This window comes from Nycticebus coucang, chromosome 11 (assembly GCF_027406575.1).
Source record: "Nycticebus coucang isolate mNycCou1 chromosome 11, mNycCou1.pri, whole genome shotgun sequence".
NCBI lineage: Eukaryota > Metazoa > Chordata > Mammalia > Primates > Lorisidae > Nycticebus > Nycticebus coucang.
Window position 1 is genome coordinate 13,729,138 of NC_069790.1, and position 22,881 is coordinate 13,752,018.

General features: G+C 42.8%; 1 protein-coding gene across 1 annotated transcript in view; it reads left to right on the top strand.

Moving 5' to 3' along the window:
• The window catches only part of GLI3 (GLI family zinc finger 3), a 298,826-nt gene that overhangs the window by 148,209 nt on the left and 127,736 nt on the right, over nucleotides 1-22,881 (top strand). The window contains exon 4 of the mRNA XM_053553719.1: nucleotides 11,670-11,775. Within this exon, the coding sequence (XP_053409694.1) occupies nucleotides 11,670-11,775 (106 nt within the window). The remainder of the gene's footprint in view (nucleotides 1-11,669; nucleotides 11,776-22,881) is intronic.

Sequence of the window (22,881 nt, forward strand, 5' to 3'; positions counted from 1 at the left end):
TGATTTTGGAGAAGGGGAGACGCCATAGCAATGATGGCTTTTCTAGGAGTTCATACTGAGAGGGTGATAAATTCTGTACAAATAAATTCTGTGCCAAGCTGGCCAGTTGGTCACCACCCATTTGGTCTGTTGCCTGGTGTCTGTTAATGTAATTGATACCTGCTTTTGAGTGCTCTGAAGATCTTGTATGATAACACTGTGGGTCTTTAATAACACTTACAGACAGCAAACAAGTGTGAGAAGCTGTCTTACTCTCTAGAAATGTGTATAGACTCTCCTCTCTGGCAAGTGGAAGCTCACTAAGGGCAGAGTGGGGCCATCTTTGTGTGGCTGTATCCACAGTTACCAGGAGGCTGCAGCCCCTTGTGATGTGGGTGCAGACCCCGGTGTGCCAGATGTAGGCATGGACTCCAGAAGGAGGCCAGGGTCTCTCTGTCAAATGAACATTTTGACTTTAGATAGCTACCAAACAGTCTATAAAAGCTGAGCCCCTATAGTTGTTCTAGAAACCCGGGGGACAGGGAGGAGAGGACCCAGATGGAGATCCCATGACAGTAAACAGGTGCTAGTCCTGGTGGAGGGCCTGGGGAGAGAGGGGCCAGTGAGTCACCCTCTGAAGGAGAGCTTGTGGTCCTGCGGAAGCATGGGCAGCAGACACCCAACAACTCTCCAGGAGGGAGAGTCCCCCCCAGACCCCAGCTGAATAGACGGGATGGTTTGGTGACACTCCAGTATGTATGACCCTCCCAGTCCTAAAGCAGAATGCTGGCCATTTGAATTCCTCTTGGGTGCTCTGAGCACAGTAGCTTGTCTGGACTGTAGGAAACGTGGAGGGAAGGATGGGAAATGAGTGACCTCTGCCCTTTCTGGGTTGGGGGCCCAGGCAGGGTTCCTCCTGCCTGCAGAGTGGGTTAGACATCCAGAGGCATTGCCGTGGGAGCAGGTGCTCTCAGGGGTTGTAGGTCAGGGATAATCTGAAATGTATTCAGCATTCCAAACGGAATTAAGCTACGAGTCAAGTTAGGAAGCCAGAGGAGATAGCGATGAAGCAGAGTGAGTGAGTCACACAAGGGAACTTGGGGAGAGGAGCTTAGCGTGGCTGTGAATCAACCCGCAGGCAGCTGTGGGGCTTTTCATCTGCACATCCAGGAACATGTGTGGGGCAGCCCCAACATGCAGGCTGGACTCGAGAAGGCGTTCCTAGCAGAAAGGTGCTTTAGACACCCTCGGATATGCTGTTTGATTGATGCATGTTCACACAGCCGGTGTCTTTGAGGGTGTGTGTAAAATGTGTGACAAGCGGCTCATATAGGGTTTCGGGGAGAGGAGAAATACAGGAAAAGTGAGGAATGTTTTTGTACTTGCATCCTCAGGAGCCCAGAATTGTGAAGGGATTTTTTTCCCTCCCCAGAGCAGTGGGAGATTCTCCCCTCTCTCTCACTTCCTGCTCATCCTTACAGGGAAACCACTTTGTGCTTTATTATCTTACAATCAGGGTGAAAGAAGCCCTTAAAATAAACTCTTTGCTTAAAAGCTTTGTGTCTTTCTGCAAACAATGATGCTTCCTAGACAGCCAGAGTTCAGAGTTTAAGAGACAAGGAAGTGGGGCCTTTTAATGCTCTCAGTATGCAGTAAACAGGCTGGAATTTCAATGGATTCCAAAGGCGTAACAATAATGGCATTAAGAACATGCCAGGGCCTTTGATGTTATTGACAAAAAAAAAAAAGTGGGGGGATGTAGAGGGGAAAGGAGCCGCTGTCATTTCTGTCAGGAGCTTTTAAACTTTTGACCTCCAACCTTTTGTGTCAAAGAGCTTTTTCCATATGGGTGTTAGCAGCCTGCTCCAGTATCCCGAATTCACCAAAGCCTCAACGTTGCCTTGGCTGGAAAGCCATTCAGAGTCTTGGAAGGGTTTCAACGTGGGATGTTACTGCGGAGTGCCCGCCGGTGTCTGCCCGCCCAGCGGTGGCGGGGTGGTGGAGGGTGGTGAGGTTTCTGAGCCTCTTCTACCCTCATGTCCCAGACAGTCTGAGAGGGGAAGGCGGTTCTGATCTGACAGGGTGTGTGTGCCAAGAGGGGCATTAGCCCCCACCTTGCTGGGCAGGAGGGTGGCCTGCAGGAAATGCAGGAGGCGTGCCCGTGCCCACAGCTGTGCTTATAGTCAGTCTCAGAAAACGTGTACTTGTGTGAGAAAGCTTGGGAGTATGACCACACAGGCCGCAGAGAGTCCCGGGTCTGGTGAGCAGGAGGGGAGGCCAGGATGAGGTGCAGGTGCAGATGGGGGTTCCACAGCCCGTCTCTGTGGTCCCAGCTCATGGGAATTACTGAGGAGGGGAGGAGGGGAGGAGGAGCATGTGATGCCTTGGAGCCTCTGGGAAGCTTGATGAGGGGGTGGTGTCGCATGGAGTCTTGAAGAAAGGGAGTTTGTTCCTGGCTGAGGGGACCCTGAAAGCCATAGAGAGAATGGCAGCCTGAGTGCACACTGGCTCTCACGTGGCAAAGTCAACTGGACTGAGCCAGGTGGTTGGGGCCTGCAGGTCATGGCGAAGAGTTTGGGCTGCAGAAGGGAGGGTGTCCTGGGCCACTACAGATCTGGGAGAAGAGTGGGACATGGTCCAGTTTCGGCTTTAGGGATATAGATACTGGGTAAGAGAAGATTAAAAAGTCGGAACTCTGATATTGTCGTGTTAAGAATCAGAGTGTCTGAGAGCCCTGGTTTGGGAGTAAAAAGGCATCCGGTATTACCACTGCTTCCCTCTATCACAGAGGCTCTCAACCTGTGGGCCACGACCCCTTTGTAACAATGCAAATACATCCTGCATATCAGATATTTACATTATGATTCGTAACAGTAGGAAAATTACAGTTATGCAGTAGCAATGAAAATAATTTTATGATTGGGGTCACCACAACATGCGGAACTGTATTAAAGGGTCACGGCATTAGGAAGGTTGAGAACCACTGCAGTGGACAAGGTCCTTAACTATTTCCTCATCTGTGGAATGAGGCTTCTCAGGCTGGAGAAATAAATGAGGTAGGTCTAGCAGGCATTGCACAGTGCCTGACTGGTATTAACGTATTCAGTGAAGATTTATGCTTGCCCTTGCTTTTATTATTATTATTAATTACCGATCATGGGGCAAATGCTTTCAGACCTTTACTTGCTGATTAACAGGAATTTACAGATGGGGTAGATGATGGAGATTCATAGGGGAGAGTCAGAAATCCTGCAAAGCTTCCTGTCTGATTTTGAGAAAAATCAGTGTGTCTCATTCATTTCTCAATTGCTACAAAGTTACCAACGAGCCCACTCTTGAGACACTGCTGGTTTTCTAGGGACTTCAGAATCTTTCTGGACGTGGTCTTTGATGAGTGACACTCTTGGATTGGGGGCATCATTCTCCTCGGTAACTGTGAAGGCAGAAGGAACCCCCCTGACGCTCTAAGCCTCATCCCAGGTTGTCTCTAAGTGGGTGTGGGGTTTGTGTTGCCCAAGAGCTTCTGGGAGTTGCTGCTTCAGAAGCAAGATTGAGAGCCCAGTCGGGGCTCCAAAATGGTGCGTGGATTTTCCCCAAAGCCTCCCAGGCTGGGATGGCGTTTGAAATGCCACGTCCAGTGTGCTATGGCGTTGGAATAGAAAGCATACCCAGCTTGCACCTCAAGCTTGCGTTTTGTGCAGCTTTGGGTAGATCATTTAGCTTTTCTGAGCAGATCACAAAATTTTCTCTTCTTAAGTCTCAGGATTATCTTTATAATAGGCAAGAAAGAAAAAACTTAGGGGAATAATAATAAAGCTTTGAAAATGCTGATTTAAGATTGTCAAGAGGATTACTTAAGGAGATGTATTAAATGGATCTATTTTATAAATATACTGTTACTTTTCTTTCACATTTCACTACCTGCTTCTGCTAATTTTGCAACACTAAAGAAAAAGGGTTTAGAATGTTTTTTGTCAGTTGATTTATTTTGGATAGAATATGACTTCCAGAGCACCTTCATTGATTAGTTGTTGGTTTACTATCCAGGATGACTTCTGAGTCCATTGACTCCAAAACTTCTGCAGTTACGACTTGAGACACCAAATACTTTTCACAGAAACAGTTTATCCTCTCTTTTCATTTCACAAGCATTAAGAATCCCAGTGTCTATTTTTTTGAGTTATGGATTTCACTTTTGCATTGAGCTGCCCTAAAAATATGGTCATTGATAAAAGAATTGGCCACTAGTAACTAGTTTCCATATTCTAATCTCCAGCTTATTTATCGTCAGTGAAAATACACCATTAGCCTGTTCCAAAGTAAGTGGATTTGTCACTGTTCAGTGATTCTTACATGTTTGCCTGTGATTTCCCTCAGAGCTCCCCAGTTTATATACAAGGACTGTAAACCTCTTATTTCTCTTCGCTGCCTTTACCTCCAGTTATTTTTTCCGCCTCGTCATGGCAGGGAAGCTGGAAACAAAAATATCATGGATGCAGGTCTGTGGAGTCCTGGGAGAGACACATTCCAGAGACTGTGGTTGGAGGGTATGACTGGTTGGCCACTGGGACGTATGCTTCTTTTTCCACCACTGGGCCTCCTAGTTGGCTGAGAAATGCCCAGACTTGCAAATGAAAGAAGTTAGAAGTGTCCAGAAGGGGTCGAGTCGATTGTTTGCTCACTACCCAGAACACACGTGAGGTGGTAAAGGTTTTTTAGGTGTCAAATATTAACTAATTTCATATGCCTACATGCTTACACAAAATAAATGAATAGAAAGCTTGCTATTTGAGTACTGAGGAACATCCACAGAAGTTTATAAACCAGGGGTCACAGCTAACTGGTAATTGCCAGAAACTTTCTTGGGTTTGAGAAATAGCCTAGTTTTTGTTGTTCATTAGCTTTCTATGTAAATTTGTGTGTTTTACTTAACTGGTAAGATAAATTTGCAGATGTGAAGCCATTATTGCTATTATCGGCTAGATTTATGATAAATTTTATCTGTTATCATTTACCTTAAAACTTATCTTCTTATTATAGGTTTTGTGAAAAGTAGATGATATGTCTCTTTATTGTTTAATTGTTGGTATGGACACTTAACTCTAAAGATGTTTTTGAGTCACACAAGTTGGCATTTAAGGAAAGTTTCTATTTAAAATATTTTACATACATAGTGTTACTGCTTAAATAATACTGTAAAGAAAAATGGGTGTGTGGTTTTTCTGAAATGTGGTAATTTCAGAAAATTACTTTATTCTGGTAATCAGGTTTGTGAAACTTTTTCCATAAAGGGCCAGATAGTAAATATTTTAGGTTTTGCGGTTCTCTGTCTCAGCTAGTCATCAAAGCAGCCATAGCCATCTGTAAGCAAACAGACATGGCAGTGTTCCAATAAAACTTTATTTACAACTGGCCCATGTGCAGTACTTCGGAGATCTTTCTTTGGCACAAACTCTTCATGTTAAGGCTCCAGCCAGTGACCAATAAAAGGATAGATAGATATTTTAATGCAAGGCATTTACGAGTTTCCAGAGCATACCAGAGCCACAGTTTCTTTAAACTTGCATCACATTATAGAGGGTCATATGTGGGTCACTCTGAGAGTTTGGAGACAGACTGTGTTATGGTCCATTATGTCACTTCCAAGAAACACAGTCAACAGCGTCCTTTCTGATTCACCCGTGCAAGTTTCAACTTGCTCAGCTCGTTAGTGTTACTGGGAGGGCTTCGTTTATTTTTGTTTTCACAGCTTTTACATTTCTTGATTTTTGTGTATCTCAAAACTTATGATTACCTAAAATAATGACTCTGGAGGACTTTCCAACTCCACATAACATCCTGTAAGACCAGAAGAAATTTTCCTGCTGCTACATGAGGTGCTCCAAGGGACAGTAACACAGGAATTGGAGTAAGTCCACGGCTACCCTTGTGGGGTGGGACCCCTTAGCTTCTACTCACAGCAGCCTGTAGATGGCTGCAGACTGCCTTGCTCAAGACTCTTTGCACTAGATCAGCAGTTTTCAGCCTTCTTTTTAATCTTGTAGCACACTTGAACCTATAGTTAAACTTCTGTGGCACACTTAAATTATGTTGATCAAGAAAAAAAATAAAGAATATACTTTGCTTTGGATTTCTTTCAAAAATAACTTTAAAAATGTTTGCAGCACACCTGAGCTCCTTTCCTGGCACACCAGTTGAAAACCGCTGCTCTGGGTTTTCCTTGCCAGGTACTCCAGGGGTGTCCCCAGAAGGATCTGATCAGCTCCTTCCTGGCGATAAGTCATCCATAGGCAGGAATAGCAGGGAGGTCTGAGTTGTAGTGGGTCAGTCCAAATGGCAGTGTCTCTCATAAGCCACTGAGCCTGGTAAAGGTCTTGTAGGCAGGAGGATAATGACTGGAGGTGCCTGAGATGGGAAGAGGCAGCGATGGGGTGTGGGTGCCTGTCCACCACGTCGCTGGCGTGGCTTCCTGGGCAGTGGGGTCTCCCTCCCACCACCCCCAGCATTCTCACTCTCCTACTTGTTTTATAGAAGCTGGGTGATTATTTTGTTTTGGCCTAGTGGATGTTGTACTCAGAAACCCACGTGAGGTTCAAGGGCGTGTCTACAGATGGCAGGAGATGGGATGAGGTTGAGAGGACTGGCCATTCCTACTGGCAGAGCTGACCCTAAGGACAGGAAAACCATTTCTAGCTTTGAATCAATTCCAAGATGCTTCCGCTATTTCAGTCAGCCTAAGGACTTTTGCACGTGGCAGTTTACCTTTGCAGATCCCTGTCGGTGATGCTGTTTCCTGGGCACTCATAGGCCACTCAAGTATCATTTGGTGAATCACTCCTCCAAGGCACTAGCTGAGCTGACTTTGATCTCTCTTTTTTAATCTACAATTTTTGTATGTAAATTTCAAACCTTACAAGACAGTTCCCAGGATGGCATCCAGGAGATCTTATAGCCTGAGGATACTAAAACTATTTCTTGGGGAGAAGGATCCAACTGAAGATAAATCTCCAATGGCTACAGGTTTTACAATCAGCCCTACCATCAGCCCAGGCTGTTGCGAAGAGACCTAAAAATCAATGCCTCTCCTTCCTAATGAGAACCCTTAATGCTCAGTATGATGACAGCCTGTGTGAAATTGAATACTGACAACTCTACCCAGCACAAATATTTTTTCTATGCATTTCAGTTGAAACATGTGTCAAGCCAATTACATATTTATGGGGTTTAAAGACTATTCCACTCAAACCTCAGAGAGTATACACTCTTCAAATCTCTCTTTGGCGTAAGAGGACACGGGTACAATAGTCAAACCTCTTGCACGTCTGTAATAAATCATCTTTGCCACCATAAGCGTGTACAGTTGGCTGCTTCCCGAGGCTCCACAGACCCACCCCCACCTGGTAGAATTTTAATTCCCTCAGTAAAATTGATTCCACCAGTTCTGCACATTATTCTCCCTGTCTTCCATTTAGCCCGTTAGTTTGCTGACAGTAGAGTACACAGCACTTAGCAGCTGGTTTGTGGAACCATCAGTCAGGAAATTGTATGATAAATAGGAGGTAGCCAGGTTTAGTGGCACTTCCTTCTGCTTCAGCAGTTTTCCCGTGACTTTGGAGAAGTCATCATGTGGTGTTTTGTCAAGGGCCAGGGCAGGCGATGACTGCAGTGCGGTAACTTATTACACATACACTTGAGTTATGATGCTCCACAGCTGTGCCGCTCATGTGTAAATAATAAACCATGAGGTGGATAATTATGGTGGCTGCTGGCGACACGGGGCTGCTCCTGTCATGTGGGTTTTCTCCGACAGCTTTTTGGGCTCATGATGGAATATGCCGCTCATCACATAGAAATGATAAACCAAGAGGCGAGCGAGGCAAAAACTCCATGTTTGGGGATTGAGGAGCATTTTTTGAGAAACGAGTTAGGGTTAACGTCTTGTGATGCCCCGTAGAGTAAAGGACATGCTCGTACTGCGTTTTATTCTTCATTCATCCTGTTAAGCTGTGGTCAAGCACATCTTGAATTGGAGAGGAGGGGGATTCCATAGTATTTTCTCAGAAAGTGGCTTCAGGGGTGTGATTTCCACTAAAAACCAACACCAGGTATAATTGTTCCCGCAGACTTCAGCAATCCAGGAAAAGTTATTTTAAATTTCATCAAGAGAGAAACACAGAAATAGTGAAACACAGAACTGGTAAAACACTTAAACTAAAACCAGATGTCTTTGGTCAAATCAGATCACATCCATTAATTTCTCTGTTCTTTATTTAAACCTAATTCCAGAATGCAGAATTCATAAATTTCCTTGGGACATAAATAAACACTTTGTGCAAACAGTGCTACAAGATGCATCACATACTTCTGGGTGGAATTAACTTTTAAACTCACAAAATACAGACTCAGCTTTGGGAAGTGACTGCGAAAGGCCTCGATAATTATGTTTTATATTTTCTTCTCAAATGTATTTGTAAGTCTTGGTCCTCATCTCTTTCATTCTGAAAGAAGGGAGGGTGAGTGAGAGAGAGTGTCTTTAAATTCTGAAAGAATAATTTCTTAAAAATGAAAAGCTGGTAGTTAACTTTTAAATATCAGTGATAGCATTGAAAGTTTCCCTGGGGAAGATATTTTTATACCCCTTGGGCACATGCTTTTGATTTTACAGGATTCACTAGTGGGTCTTCACCCCTGTGCACATCATTATTGCCACTTCATTATAACTACTCCTATAAAAGATAATGACTTATTTCCGGGGCCTATAAGGTATATGTTAAATGTGGAATAAATTCACACATTTTGAGTCCTGTATGTATGAAACATGTGGGTTTCTGCTTCGTCATAATTTCACCCACATAGAGAAAATCCGATACAGTTAACACCCACTTATCTGGTAGAGAGAATTTAACCACGCAGAACACAGTCAAGAAGTAAAGAAGTAAAAATACCTTCCATCTCTGACAGTCATAGCCATCACAGTGTCCCTCCAAACAGCCATAGAGGCTGCTGCCTGTGAGAAGCCCTTAGGAAGTGGGTAGGTTTATGAATGCTTAATTCACACGCAGTTCTAGCAAGTTTATTTCTCTGATTTCTAAAAGCAGCTATATGTTAAGTAAGAAGACTGCTGGAGGCGAGCATGTTGTATCAGCAGTGATGACCAAAGGGACTGGAAGAGAAAGAAAAGTCACTTCTCTATTTGACGGCCATCCTCTTTTTCTGGATTCATATCTGATTTGGGTTTGTTTCAAAATTTAAAATCAGGGAAAATTCACCAGGATGTGTTGGACTTCCAAGCTAGTGAGTACCCCACTCAATTTCATGTTTTTAAGGATGAGTAATTTCCATGAACAATAACAAAATAGAATGTTTTGGCTCTCTGGAGGGCAGCTTTTAATTGTTGAGATTGCTAGTTTGGACCACCAATGAATTTGTCAACATGGCTGGATAAACATGCAACTTAAACTTTTAAATTTAGTGAGTCAGCTACAAATTTTGTATTACAAAGGACTAGCTCCGGAATCTTTTAATATTAATTCCTAAGTGGTGAAATACTGAGTTTTTGGGGCATAGACTTTATAAAATGTATAATATGTGATACATTATCAGGTTGTGAGTATATCCCTCACCTTGAATTTCCAGCATTATTGTATGTCGTGATATCACAGTGACAGTGATATGACAGTGCCAAAACTATCCCTTCCTTCTTTCTGAATCACCCACCAATCCCTCCCTCCCCAGTCTTACAATGAGTTGAAAATACAGTGAGTAATTGACATTTTCAATACAACAATCCTCTTGAAAGTTTTCTAGATTCTAGTTTTCTAGATAGGGTGACAGTTTGTGGTCCTGCCTTTGAGGACCACAGAATTTCTATCCATACCATACTTAGAGTTTTTTACTCATTTCATTTTTCCTTCCATAACCACAGTCTTAGATCCTCAAAAGAAGGTAGCAAGGGCAAAATTCAAAACAAGAGAAGTAATGTAGTATAGTTTTCAAGACATGTTTTTTATTCTTATATTCTTGTAGATGTTTGTTGAAGGAAATTTGGAAAGTAGAGGTAGGTAGGAAAGGAAATCAAAACCACTTGAATTCCATATACAAGGCTAGACAATTTGTGAACTCTTCTTAGGAAAAAGTACTTTGAAGGGTGAACTAGGCTCTGGTGTTGGTGCATAGCTTCCCAAGGGAAGTACATCAAAGGTGACCATAACGATACTCAGCAGCGAGGTAGGTGGCACTTTCTCTAGGATGTGTTCACGAACTTAATTTTCGAAAGTTGTGGGTGGAGGAACTGTTTTAAGGAAGGGCAGACACAGGAACCCAGGACCCTATATGCACACCTAATGGTCATCTACTTGCATTTAAGAAAATTCACAACTGGGGCAGTGTCCCAGCCTTGGGAGGTATGGTCCACGGCCTAGTCCGTGCATTTTGGGCATAGTTTGCCAGACTACTGGAGAGGCTCCGTGCCCGCCTCCAGTGGGTGCTCAGAGCCCGTTCAAAGGGTGCCTCCTTTGAAATTGCCTTTAGAATCTGCCAACCTCAGCTAACCTGAGCGCAAAATCTTCAGATGTTTAGAAGTAAGTCTACGCCCTTCTGAGGCTTGTTTGGTGTACATATCAATTCCCACAATCTTGTCTCTGGGCAGGCTGGCAGCGTGACCACATGTGCACAGGTAATACGTGTACATATTTGAAGAGCACATCCCAGCACGTTTGCTGGGATATAGGTCTGATGCCTGTGGAGTCAACCCTCAGACCTCCAGGTTTTAGACTCTTATTTTGCTTCTTGAAACTTGGGAAAAACTTGTGTGTGGGTACAGAGTATCAGTCCTACTTCTAATTATAAAACCTGTTACAACTTGTGAATTACTATTTTTTTTAAAGTGAAAGTTTGTTTTAAATTTGCAAGAGATAATGGGTATCAGTTAGTAGGAGTCAGTGTGGAGGAACTATTTTAAGGGCACCCACAGGAACCCAGGAACCTGAGCAGTGCACCTGAGAAAGGGCAGGAGTGGGAGGGGGTCTGGATCCAAGGGGAGTGTTAACACCACCTCGGCAGGAATTCCTTGAGCTGGGCTCCACATCTCCCTCTGGGAGACTCAGTCGGCCAGCTCATTTCTCCTAGCCAGGCCAATGTATAGATTTGCTGCCTGTGTGTTGAGACTATGGAGGTCTACCCTAAGGCAAGAAAGGGGGCGGGGGAGAGAATGTACATTTAAAATATTTTTTAAGTGTGTGTGTGTCTATATCAGCCATGGATTCTAGCAGGTCCTTTTAAAAGGCTATCCTAAAAGGCATGGGAGAAATGAAGCCAGTATGTCTATGGCAATGGCTTTGTCTAATTTACTTGAAATGCAGTTTTTTTTCATGTGAGTGTGTTAGAGCCTCTTCACTTCGTTTTGTGGCTCGCTTCAGCCCCTCTCCCTTGGCTGGTCTTTCTTCCAGGGTAGGCAGCTGTACGGTTCCTCTGTTTCTTGGTTTCCTGCCTGGGTTTTAGCTGCAGTCGTAGGCTCTCCTTCCTCAGGCAGGTACGGGAAGGATTCACTCATTCCTACTTTTTCAGTACTCCACATGGCCTTGTTATTAGGAGATCGGGCTCTGGAGGGAGGGTAGGGTAGCGGTATCGCTTCACGCACTGCATGCTGTTTCTAGGTCATTTGATGCAGGTTGGATTGTTTTTCTTTTCAGATCCTCCACATCTTTTTCCTGCCTTCCATCCTCCTGTACCAATTGATGCAAGACATCATGAAGGCCGCTACCATTATGATCCGTCTCCTATTCCCCCACTGCACGTGTAAGTATTAAAACTTGACTTATTAACGAAATGCAACAAAATTTCCGTCTGTCCTATCTCAGGACTTTGTGTTAATGGCATGTCTGCCGGGCTCTGAAGATGTGATTTCTAGAAGTATAAGATTTACTTTTGAAATACAGCAAGCCTTTCTGTTCCCGGATTCACTGAAGCAAATCCCTGCTGCTTCCTGAGGAATGCCTGTCACACTAGGTAGCTGGCAAGTATTTCCTATATATTTTGCTGACGTGTGTTCTGTGGGCTGTAACTACAACATTAAAAAGTAAAAGTCTAATGGAAACTTACTGCTCAGAATACGTATTTGGTCTATGTTAGGTTCAAAGTTTTTCATGCTGTAATTTCTGTTACATGAAAGTCCTGTTCTGGGGATCACAATGAATCATAATGAAATTTTTATGCTAAATTGTCATGGCCCCTATGGTACATTCACCAACAGTCACTTGATTGATGAGAGTGTCACCCAAACAAAATAGCAAATGTGATCGAGTACATGGTTTACACAAAGATAAAAGGAAAAAGTAGTGGTGATAACATACATTAGGAAAGCAAAAAGAAATTCTTGTGGAAATAAATATCATCTTCCTTGGTTTGGAGGGAGTAAGGCATAGTGGATTCACAAACCTAAATAGTATTCTTTTGTAGTGGTGTCCAGGAAACCCTTGTGTACTATAATAATCGGAGCAACTCTCTGGGAGGGGCTGTCCCTTGCTAATGGCCTTGATATATATATTTAGTCATATCTAATAATCACCCTTCATTCTGAGACAGTAAAGTTAGAAAAGCACAAATAATACTTTGAAGAATAATGCTGGTTATTTAGATGGTAGATTGCATCTCCACGGCTATTAGTTACAGCTGTGTAATTACATATTATGCCAAAGAAAAATGAAGTTGTTTTAAAACAAGTCCTCCTCTGTGAACAGAATTAATTGATATTAACAATTCTAACTACATGCCTAAGTACACATATAATATTTTACCAACAGTTTTTTGGATCCATCTCCCATTACTGAATTGTAATTTCAGCGCAGATTTGCCTGGAGGTAGGTAATAAATCTGTGTTGCAGACTTCTCTGAGCATTAACGGAGAAGTGGGTATTTATAGAGAGAGAATGCAGAAACTCGTGACTTAGTCTCTGACTTTTCACTGGAGCGCAAGTAAGTATTTACAGGGTGCTGAAGCCTGCTAAAAATACACTTAAATAAAACCAAGAGGCCAATTTAAAATTCCCTATACAAAGGGAAGGAAATTCCAGATTGGGCCTGGAACATGACATGTAACTCACGCTGTTATACAGAGGTTTTATGGGACAGATGGGGTCACGTGGCTGTCAGTACAGAGCACGCAGGGGCCACATAGGCCTTGGAGACATGGTTGGCTGATTCTTCCCAGACTTCAGTCTGTGTGATGTGGGGATTCAAATCACATTTTCTGTGGAATTTTGGAGTTCTTCACTCTTTCAAAAGTCATGTTCTAGAGAAAATTCTTAAAAATGACTTTCCATGATAGACTGAACTGTTTCCTCTGGATTCATTATAGTTTGCCTTGTAATTAAATTCAAATGTTAATTTATCAGTAAAAGCCTCAAATCATGGTTCTTTGGCAGACTGCAATAACAGCACACCCTGATCCATCCATCCATCCATCCATGCACTGCTATGTTTTCTGGGCCCTGTTTGCTGTTCCTACATTGGCTCATGGTGCTAACAAGCCCCCTCACCCTGCCAGGACAAGGCAGGTTGGGTTTGGAGAATCCTGTAGGTGGGGCAGGTGGGAGGAGCTTCAGTTCAGGTGTTCCTGTTGAGCTGGGGTTTCTATGGATTTTCATATGCTCTGCTTTCTCAGTCAAGCTTTAGGCTATTTTAAGAGCAACTGACTAAATTGTTTACTAGCATTCTAAATAAATGTATAGTTATCAAAGATTCATAATTTGAGACTGATCGATAGTTCTAAGCCTCAAAAGAGAAGCCTCAAAAGAGAAGTCTCAGAAGGTTCTGGGAGGGAAAAACAGGTCTGGGCGGGGGGGTCTAGGTACGTCCAGCAGGGCATGGGGTGGACCCTAAACTCATAAAGTGAGTCACACCGCTGTCCCATTGGGCCATGATATTCTCTCTGCATCCCTTTACCGGCCTTCCCTCTCTGCATAGCCGGCTCCTGCCGACATCTATCCTCCAGGCTTGACTCGAGTGTCACCTTTGCTGGCTGTGTTTCTTAGCACCTGTGTGCCCCTTTATTTTCATGCTTTTATCCTGTGGTGTTAGTGGTCATTGCCCTCTGCTGGTTTTGTGGGCCTCGCCCAGCACGTGGCCGGGCACTGTGTTGGTTGGGGAGATGGTGCAGGAGCAGTCTTGAATTCCTGCTCTCACCTTGCCACCCACTTGCTCTGGCAGCTTTCCTTGTGGGTGTCACCTGCGTTAGTTTTATTACGTGGAAATGAAGCTTTAAGAGTTCTGTGAAATAATGTTCATTTTCTGAGCACTCTGAAAAGCTAGAACTCTACACAAATGCTTAGGGTTAGCATGTGAGGCAGCTGGAAGTGTGAAAAATACTGGGCGTTTCTTTTCTGGCCTCATTGAATTATGAGTCCCTGGGCTGCGTCTATAGCTTCCCAGGTGTGATAAGTAGATGCCTGTGATCTTCTTGGAAGAGGAGGGAAATCTGGGCAAATGTGGCTCCCTTACCGAAACCTTAAAAGCATATCTTTGCTAAGGGATAAAGCAATAACCTAGAAAAAATAAAATGATTTCATCTAGTCTAGAACTTGAATTGCAAATGCTATATAATTGTCTTATAACAAAAAGAGATCAAGTGTGCTTATGAAGTTTTTGGAATAAATATTTTTAATTATAAGATGACAAAATTTGTCTTGGCACAGTAACTGAGAGAATGCCAGGAAGGCTATGTTAACCAGTGTGATGAAAGTGTGTCAAATGGTCTATGAAGCTAGTGAATGATGCCCCATGATCATATCAATGCACACAGCTATGATTTAATTAAAAAAAAAAACAAAACACAAAGATGACAAAATTTGGGGATAGTTTGGGGATAGTTTTCATTATTTTGTACACACAATTGTTCTTCTGGTGCCAACTTTAAAAATTAAATTGCAAGTCTTTTAAAAACAAGGATTTGAGATGATGGAAATACCGACAGGTCTGTGTTTAGGAGGGCAGGCGCTTCGATAATTATGCTATCATATCCTATCATTAAGGATTCTATTGAAAGAGGTTTATAAATTGCTCCTCTTTTTAGATAAACCGCCCTATATTAAGGCATCAACGATATGGTGCAGAATTAAATTAAAATCTCATAAAATGAAATATGTTCTGTATTAGCTGTTTGACACTTAATTTGCCTCTGAATGAGTAGAGGAAATCACAAATTAACCTGCCTTTGTTTTTCCAACCATGGCTTATTAGGTGTTAGAACAACTGCAATTACAGCCTAATAATAACCACTAAGCCTCATAAATATGTACGGAAATACGTCAGTTTGTGTTAAAGAACCCAGTTTGTTAAATGGAATGCCTTTAGTGTATGTACTCTGCTTAAGCTCATAGTGTTACCCGGCTGGTGGTTAGGTATTGTAGATAGAATATAGAAACTTAAATTGATTCAAATACAGGACTGGAAATACTACTAGAATTTATGAGTATTTCCTTTCCTAACTCAACATCATGCATTTAGATTAAGAACTTAGAAGAAGGATGTGGAATGTAAGTGTCACCTTCCCCGAGTTGTCACGTAAAAGTCGGAAGATTCTTGGCTTGTGGTTATTTAATTTAAGGAGTAGGGAAATTAAGAAGCATAGGATGTGAGGAATCTTCCCTTTTCTTCTGAAAGTTATCCGCTACTGAATTCACCAGGACTTAATGCTCAATATATAGATAATTGGAGGTTTTTCCCCCTCCTCTCTCTCTCTCTCAGATCCTATGCTTGTTAAGCTAGCTAACAAAAATACAAGGTTTTGGCTCCGCGCCTGTGACTCAAGCAGCTAAGGCGCCAGCCATATATACCTGAGCTGGTGGGTTCAAATTCAGCCTGGGCCCACCAAACGACAATGACGGCTGCAACCAAAAAATAGCCTTGCGTTGAGGCAGGCGCCTGTAGTCCCAGCTATTTGGGAGGTGGAGGCAGGAGAATCTCTTGAGCCCAGGAGTTAGAGGTTGCTGTGAGCTGTGATGCGATAGCACTCTACCCAGGGTGAAAGCTTTTGAGGCTCTGTCTCAAAAAAAAAAAAAAAAAAAGTACAAGGTTTTAGAGAAAATATTAGAGTCCACCCTTTCTTACTGAGGTTACCATAAGCATTAATGACAGTGCTAATCCGTATCATGTATAAACGAGGCAGTAATTCTATGCGTGTGTTTCTACTCCCTGGTCTCCTGCGTGGACGTAACCTGCCGTACGTTGCAGACACCAGGGCTGTGTTCTTGTGTCACTCGGGGAGGCACTGTTGTGTATGAGAATGAATGATGCCCTTCAGGTTAAACATTGCTACTAGTTTTTGAAATTTCACTTGGAAAATTAGATAATTGGTATGTTTCAGTCCCTACCCCAGAATACACCTGTCTTTTCGAGTGCCTGCTTTTCACTGGAATGAAGAAAGTAACTTTTCTCTTGCATTTTTAGTGTTACAGCTCATTTCCTTTTAAAATTAGACACGGTGTATTTTCAGAAACCCAAATCATAAAGTAGCTTTAAATTCCAATTCAGTTTCATTCATTCCATACTTTTCTTTGGCCGGGGTGTGGGGTGGACTGTGAACACTGTCTTTTACCTAGATAAGGTTTTCTCATTTGTTGATCATCATGGAATGAATTTCTGAATTGTCCCTTTGCTTCCTACTGAGACCTGCAGTTCATTTTCCAAGGCAGGGTCCTCAGTTATTAATACATTACAGTAACTCAGGCCCCGCAGATCCTCAGCCGGCTGAGCTGAGATTCGCCCTTGCCTTGTGCCGTGTATGTGATGGGCTCCGCACCCCACGCGAGCTCACTTAGAGGCTGTTGCATTTCACCGTCAATGTTCCTGACTCGGTCTTTTCTGATGTGGGACAAATGAGTGCTCGTGTTCTGTTCTACCCAGTAGCCCCCTTTTCTCTTTGTTGAGGCCGGGTTGCTCGTCCCAGGGCGGCCTGACCCTCTGGATCATCCCACCTAAGTAAGAAGAGCTGCTCTTCCCAGGGTTCCTGGTCTACCGCCCTTCACTTCCGAGAGAAGACCAAGTACACACAGGTCATTACTATTAGCTGTGAAGTGGAGTGCGCTGGACGTCAGCCAGGCTTTGGGCCCATGATGAGGACTGCCTTTTAAGGACTAGAGCAGGGGGAGCTAGGCGCCAAGTTTGCAGCATGAATAAATGTGTTTCCTCTCAGAGAGAGAAGGCTGTAAGAGAAGAGAAAGAAACAGGAAGTGGGTGACCAGACCAGTACTGTGTGCCCCCCTCCTGAATTCGGGGTCTTGCTGGGGCTGGCACCGCGCTTACTGGGGGCTCCTACACTGTTCATTTGGAAACAGCCTTCAGTCCTGCCACTCTCTGAACACAGCGATGGGCCCATGTGCAGGATAGTGCTTTCTTTCCTTTCATTTGGAGGGGAGCCTCCAGTAAAACAAGGAGATTTAGGAAAACCTTGCGTCTCAGTCCATTTGGTGTTGCTGTAAAGGCATTCCTGAGGCTGGGGTAAAGAACGGAAGTTTGGCTCATGCTCTGCAGGCTGTGCAATCAGCATGGCACCAGCGTCGGCTGCTGCTGAGGCTTCAGGAAGTTTCTACTCGTGGCAGAAGGCCGAGGGGAGCAGGCATCGGAAGGTAAGAGGAAGGAAGCCAAAGAGAGAAGGTAGAGAGGTGCCAGGCTCTTTTTAAACAGCCATTTCTCATAGGAACCAGAAGAGCGAGAACTCCTGGATTATGGCGAGGAAGACGCTCGCCTGTTCATGCAGGATCTTCCCGCATGACCCAAACAGCCCTTTTTCGTCCCCACCTGCAATATTGGGGATCAGATTTCAACTTAAGATTTGGAGAGGACAAATATCCAAACTATCCCCTTGTAATTACGTTTAGGGACATAACCAGTTTGAAATATTTTAATAGTATTATTTAAAATTAACAAAGTTCTGGGCGGCACCTGTGGCTCAAAGGAGTAGGACACAGGCCCCCATATACCGGAGGTGGTGGGTTCAAACCCAGCCCTGGCCAAAAACTGCAAAAAAAAAAAAATTAACAAAGTTTTTTTTTTTTCCCTTCTAGTGTTTGTCCTCTGCCATAAACATTATTGAGACTTGTAAAGTATAAATTACATCACAAATTACATCAAATACTGTAGCTCATACTATCATACTACCCAGTCCCTCCCACCCAACAAAGAAAGAAATGAACTAGATTAGGGTAAAAACTGTATATTTCTTTGCATTTTCTAGGTTGAGTTCATACTTTATATCTGGTAGCTCCTAAATACATACAGTATTATTTGTAATGACGACACTGGGCCGTTCCTGGTTCAATTACTGCTTCACCCTCGGTTTTTTGTTTGTTTTTGTTCTGAGTGTGTCACCTCGTGCCGGCGAGCTAGGACTCAATAAAAAAAAAAAATCACAGGTATGATCTTGCATCTTACAGGGGTATTTGCGAAACTTGGTAAATGTAGAATGTAAATGTTTTGGCACAGTAACTGAGATAATGCCAAGAAGGCTATGTTAACCATCGTGATGAAAATGTGTCATATGGTCTATGAAGCGAGTGTATGATGCCCCATGATCATATCAATGTATACAGTTATGATTTAATAAAAAAAAAAAAAAAAAAGAGGGAAGGAGATTGGTGGGATTACACCAGTGGTGCATCTTACAAGGGTACATGTGAAACTTGGTAAATGTGGAATGTAAGTGTCTTGGCACAGTAACTGAGAGAATGCCACGAAGGCTATGTTAACCAGTGTGATGAAAGTGTGTCAAACGCTCTGTGAAGCTAGTGAATGATGCCCCATGATCATATCAATGTACACAGCTATGATTTAATAAAAAAATAAAAAATAATTTAAAAAAATCAGTTACTGCTTTTATTATAATAATAGATTGACTAGGCACTATTTTAAAATGTTTATATAATTATCCCTGGTAATGCTTCAACAACCCTGTGAGAGAGTCGTTAGTATTATTAGCCTCATTTTAAAGATATGGAAACCTGGGCACAGAGACGTGAACACGGTTTACGGGCAGGTGGTGCCATGATTTTTAGCTGAGGTGTTGGACTTAACATTCCCTGCTCTGGATTTACATGTTTTGTTAGAGAAAACGAAGACCATAGCCATGGCCCCTCTAGTTTATACTAAGTGAGAAGGACTATTAATAATTCTGCTAGGAAGTTTTTGGTGTCCTTGACTATTAGGGCCTTTTGCAGATTCAGAAGGTAGAAATATGGTGGCGTGGAGAAGAGCCAAAAAAAGCTGTCCTTCAGACCTGATGACCTAATTTGCCAGTCCATAGCCAAAACATGTAGATACTTACCAGTGCTGCTGCTGCAGAATTTATGGCACTATAAACAACTGGACAGTTTACATATTCAGCCACAAGGAATAGTTTGGTAAACTTGTGATTTATCTACAGGTTAAAATGTTGAACAATCACATTTGAGAAGACTGCTTAAAACACAAGTAAATAATGATTAGTGAGTATATTTGTATGCCCAACATAGTATAAGCCATCTGGGACTAGATCAAAATGGGTATGTGCCTGGAGCGCTCTCATTTTATTTATTTTTCAAGATAGGCATTTGAGAAAATCAAACACAGTTTGTCTCAACCAGAAGATACTTGGAGGATAGTTTTATGTGATGAGTCCTGTCTAAACCCAAGTTGCTTGCACCTCTTCCTAGGTGGCCATCTCCCCTCACTTAGGTAGTCGATATGTTTCTGGGGACCTGCTTGCTAACCTGTTGAATACTCAGTAACCAGTAAGCCAGATATTTGCATCTTCAGTGACCCAAACTGGCAAACTAAGCACACTTTCAAAGGAAATAGCAGGAGAGAGGTCGGTTTTGAATCTCACCAAGCTGAGTCTATGTAAGGGAGGAATGTTTTGCAGAAGGTTCATTAGGTAACTTTAATAAAAGAAATTTGAAAAAATAATCTGGGCCATTGGTTAGTTTTGATGTAATCTTTGTAAAAGGCACAATAGTACAGCAATGGGCATTATAATATTCCTATTTATTAAAAGTTAGCAAGTGAAATGACTTACTGGTTTGGGTTTGGGTTTGGGTTTTCCTCCTGGGCTGGCCTAGCTGGATTGGTGACATTTCATTCATATTTATAATTCCTTCATACATTTCCCTGCTCAATGTTCCCTTATCAGAGAGGTCTTTGATGAACACCCACCTGAAACAGTTATTAGCAAACGATAGCCTGTTGTAGGCCAAATACACCCCAGGGCCTGTTTTTATCAATAAAGTTTTACTGGAATACAGTGTTCAGTGTTGCCTGTGGCAGCATTAAGAATGCAAAGGCCTGTTTGAGTGACACTGACAGAATATGACCTGATCTGCCTAAAAGATAAAGTTTGCCATTCCAAAGTAGCACCATGTCTCCGGCCTTACTCTTTGCCCCCTCCTCTGCCTTTTTAAAAAATTTTTTTAAAGCAGTACCATGCATCGTATTTTTAGTTTTCATGCCTTTCTACCGCCATTCTCTACGTTTTCCACTGACTATCACGCTAGTCAAAAAACAAAATAAGTCTGATCGTTAGGTTATCACTTCTCGTGATCGATGGGAACAAGTTTAAACCCTGCCTAAATTTTCAAGAACTGCCTTCGGCCACCTACCTACCTAGTTCCTTCCTAGGAGTTATGAAAATGTGGTTGAATTTCAATTCCTACACTTGTAAAATTTTGATGAGCTGGTACCATGAATCCAAATCAACCAAACCACACTTTCCTTTGCATTAAGAACCAAACACGCAACAAATAAGTTGTACTCAAAGGGGATAATACGCACGTCTGTTTTGCAGCACTTCTAATGACTGAAATATTGAATTCAGTCCTCAGTTGCACAGAAAGTAGGCCCTAATTATAGTGCACATTCAGAGTCTGAGCGCCAGCTTCTTGGATGAAATTCCTGTGTTCTTTGTGCTGCGCTCAGCAGCTCGGTCCGGGAGCAGATATTGACTGACCCATTCACGTTCACTGAACCAGAAGCCGCCGGCTCTATAGACACTGCCGTCAAACCTGTTGCGGGGGCCTGGGAGGTAGTGGGCTGTAACAGACTTTTTTTTCTTTGAGGACAATGCTTCCACTCATGTTAAGCCTGGCTTCAAAGAAAACAGAAATTTACTGCCATCGTTTTATTTAGTTTTCAAAATATGCGTTTGAGAAAATGGAGCAGAATTTGTCCCAACCAGAAGACACTTGGAGGGTAGTTATATGTGATGCGTCCCGTCCGAACCTAAGCTGCCTGCCTGCAGCTTGTCCTCTGTGGCCATCTCTCCCCTCACTTAGGTAACAGAACCCACTTTTTTCCCCACCTAAACAAAGACATGCCATTTCCTTTAGCCACACTGCAAACTGAGTCAGTTCATTTCAGACCTTTCCCCAGGGGAACAAAGAACCATGACACAGGCTGCCTGTCATTCATTCTTCTTATTGTTGCATCCTCATTCCTGCCCTTGGGGGAAATTCATATAGCAGAAAACAAAAAAATAAAATGGTAGCAGATAGAGTTCCAGGAACCTGCTTGCTCTTTGAATAGTAAGTAACCAATTAGCTAGATATTTGTATCTTCTGTGACCCGAGCAAACTAATCACACTTTTAAAAGGAAATAGCAGAAAAGAGGTCGTTTTGGAACTCATCCACGGAGTCCTAAGTAGGGTAGGGATGTTTTTTTCAGAACATTCATGAGATAACTATGTATCATGAAAGAAATTTGGAAAAAATATCTTGGCCATTGTTTAGTTTTGATGTAGTCCTGTAAAAAAACAGTAATGGGCATCATTCTGTTCCAGTCCAGTAAAAGTTAACAAGTTAAATGGCTTACTGGTTTGAGTTTCCCTCCTGGGCTGACCTAGCTGAATTGGTGACGTTGCATCCATTTTTATAACTCTAGTCTTGAAAAACATCAAGTGCAAGGTGAGATCTGGACTCTGTGGCCCTGCCTCTTTTCTCTCTGTCTTGGCGCCTGTGCACAAACATGGAGAAAAGAATAAGGAGAGAATGAGGCCAGGAACTGCCTCAGCGCAGGAAAGGGCCTTTCCAGTAAAGAGAACAGTGACGGTCTGTACGTTAAAGCCATAGCTTTTCTAAAATCCCATCACCTGATCTTCTGGTTTTGCAGCATCTTACATGTTTGTAAGTGATAGATGTTTAACTTTCTTATCCAACGACAAGGAGGTTATAGGTTCACTAAAACAAAGTTCTCAATTGAGCATTTTGCAGGGAACAGACGCTTCACCCCAATCTAAAAATCTGAACCAATGCCAAAATCCAGTTGTACGTGCAATTGCCCTGAAGTCATTCTCTCTGTTTTTTAAGGCATTTTTTTTTAATTTTTCTTTCTTTTTTTTTTTTTATTAAATCATAGCTGTGTACATTAGATTTTCCCGTGCAGAGTCTCTTGCTGTTAGGCAGCACCTGTAAATTGTCTCTAAAGAGCCCTGTGCTTACTTTGGCCCCAGAAACTCCCAGGTAGCAAGTGCTCATCCTGAGAGGGTTATGTTAACTCAGCACGTGAATGGTGCTCCTGAGTGAGCATCATTAACGTCTGTCTCTAACTGCCTGGGAAGAGAAGATGCACCATTATGGCGACAAGTTAGAGAAAGAAACAGTAAGTAGATGACCAGAACTACTGCTGAACAGGAGAATCAGCGGCACTCTTTTTCATTTTCTTTCTTAGTTTCTTCTTCTTTTTTTTGAGGCAGAGTCTCACTCTGTTGCCCTGAGTAGAGTGCCATGGCGCCATCATCACAGCTCATGGCGAGTTCAAACTCTTGGGCTTAAGGGATCCATCCTCCTGAGCCTCAGCCTCCTGAGCAGCTGGGACTACAGGCACCTGCCGCAGGACCCTGCTAGTTTTCCTATTTTTAGTAGAGGCAGGGTCTTGCTCTTGCT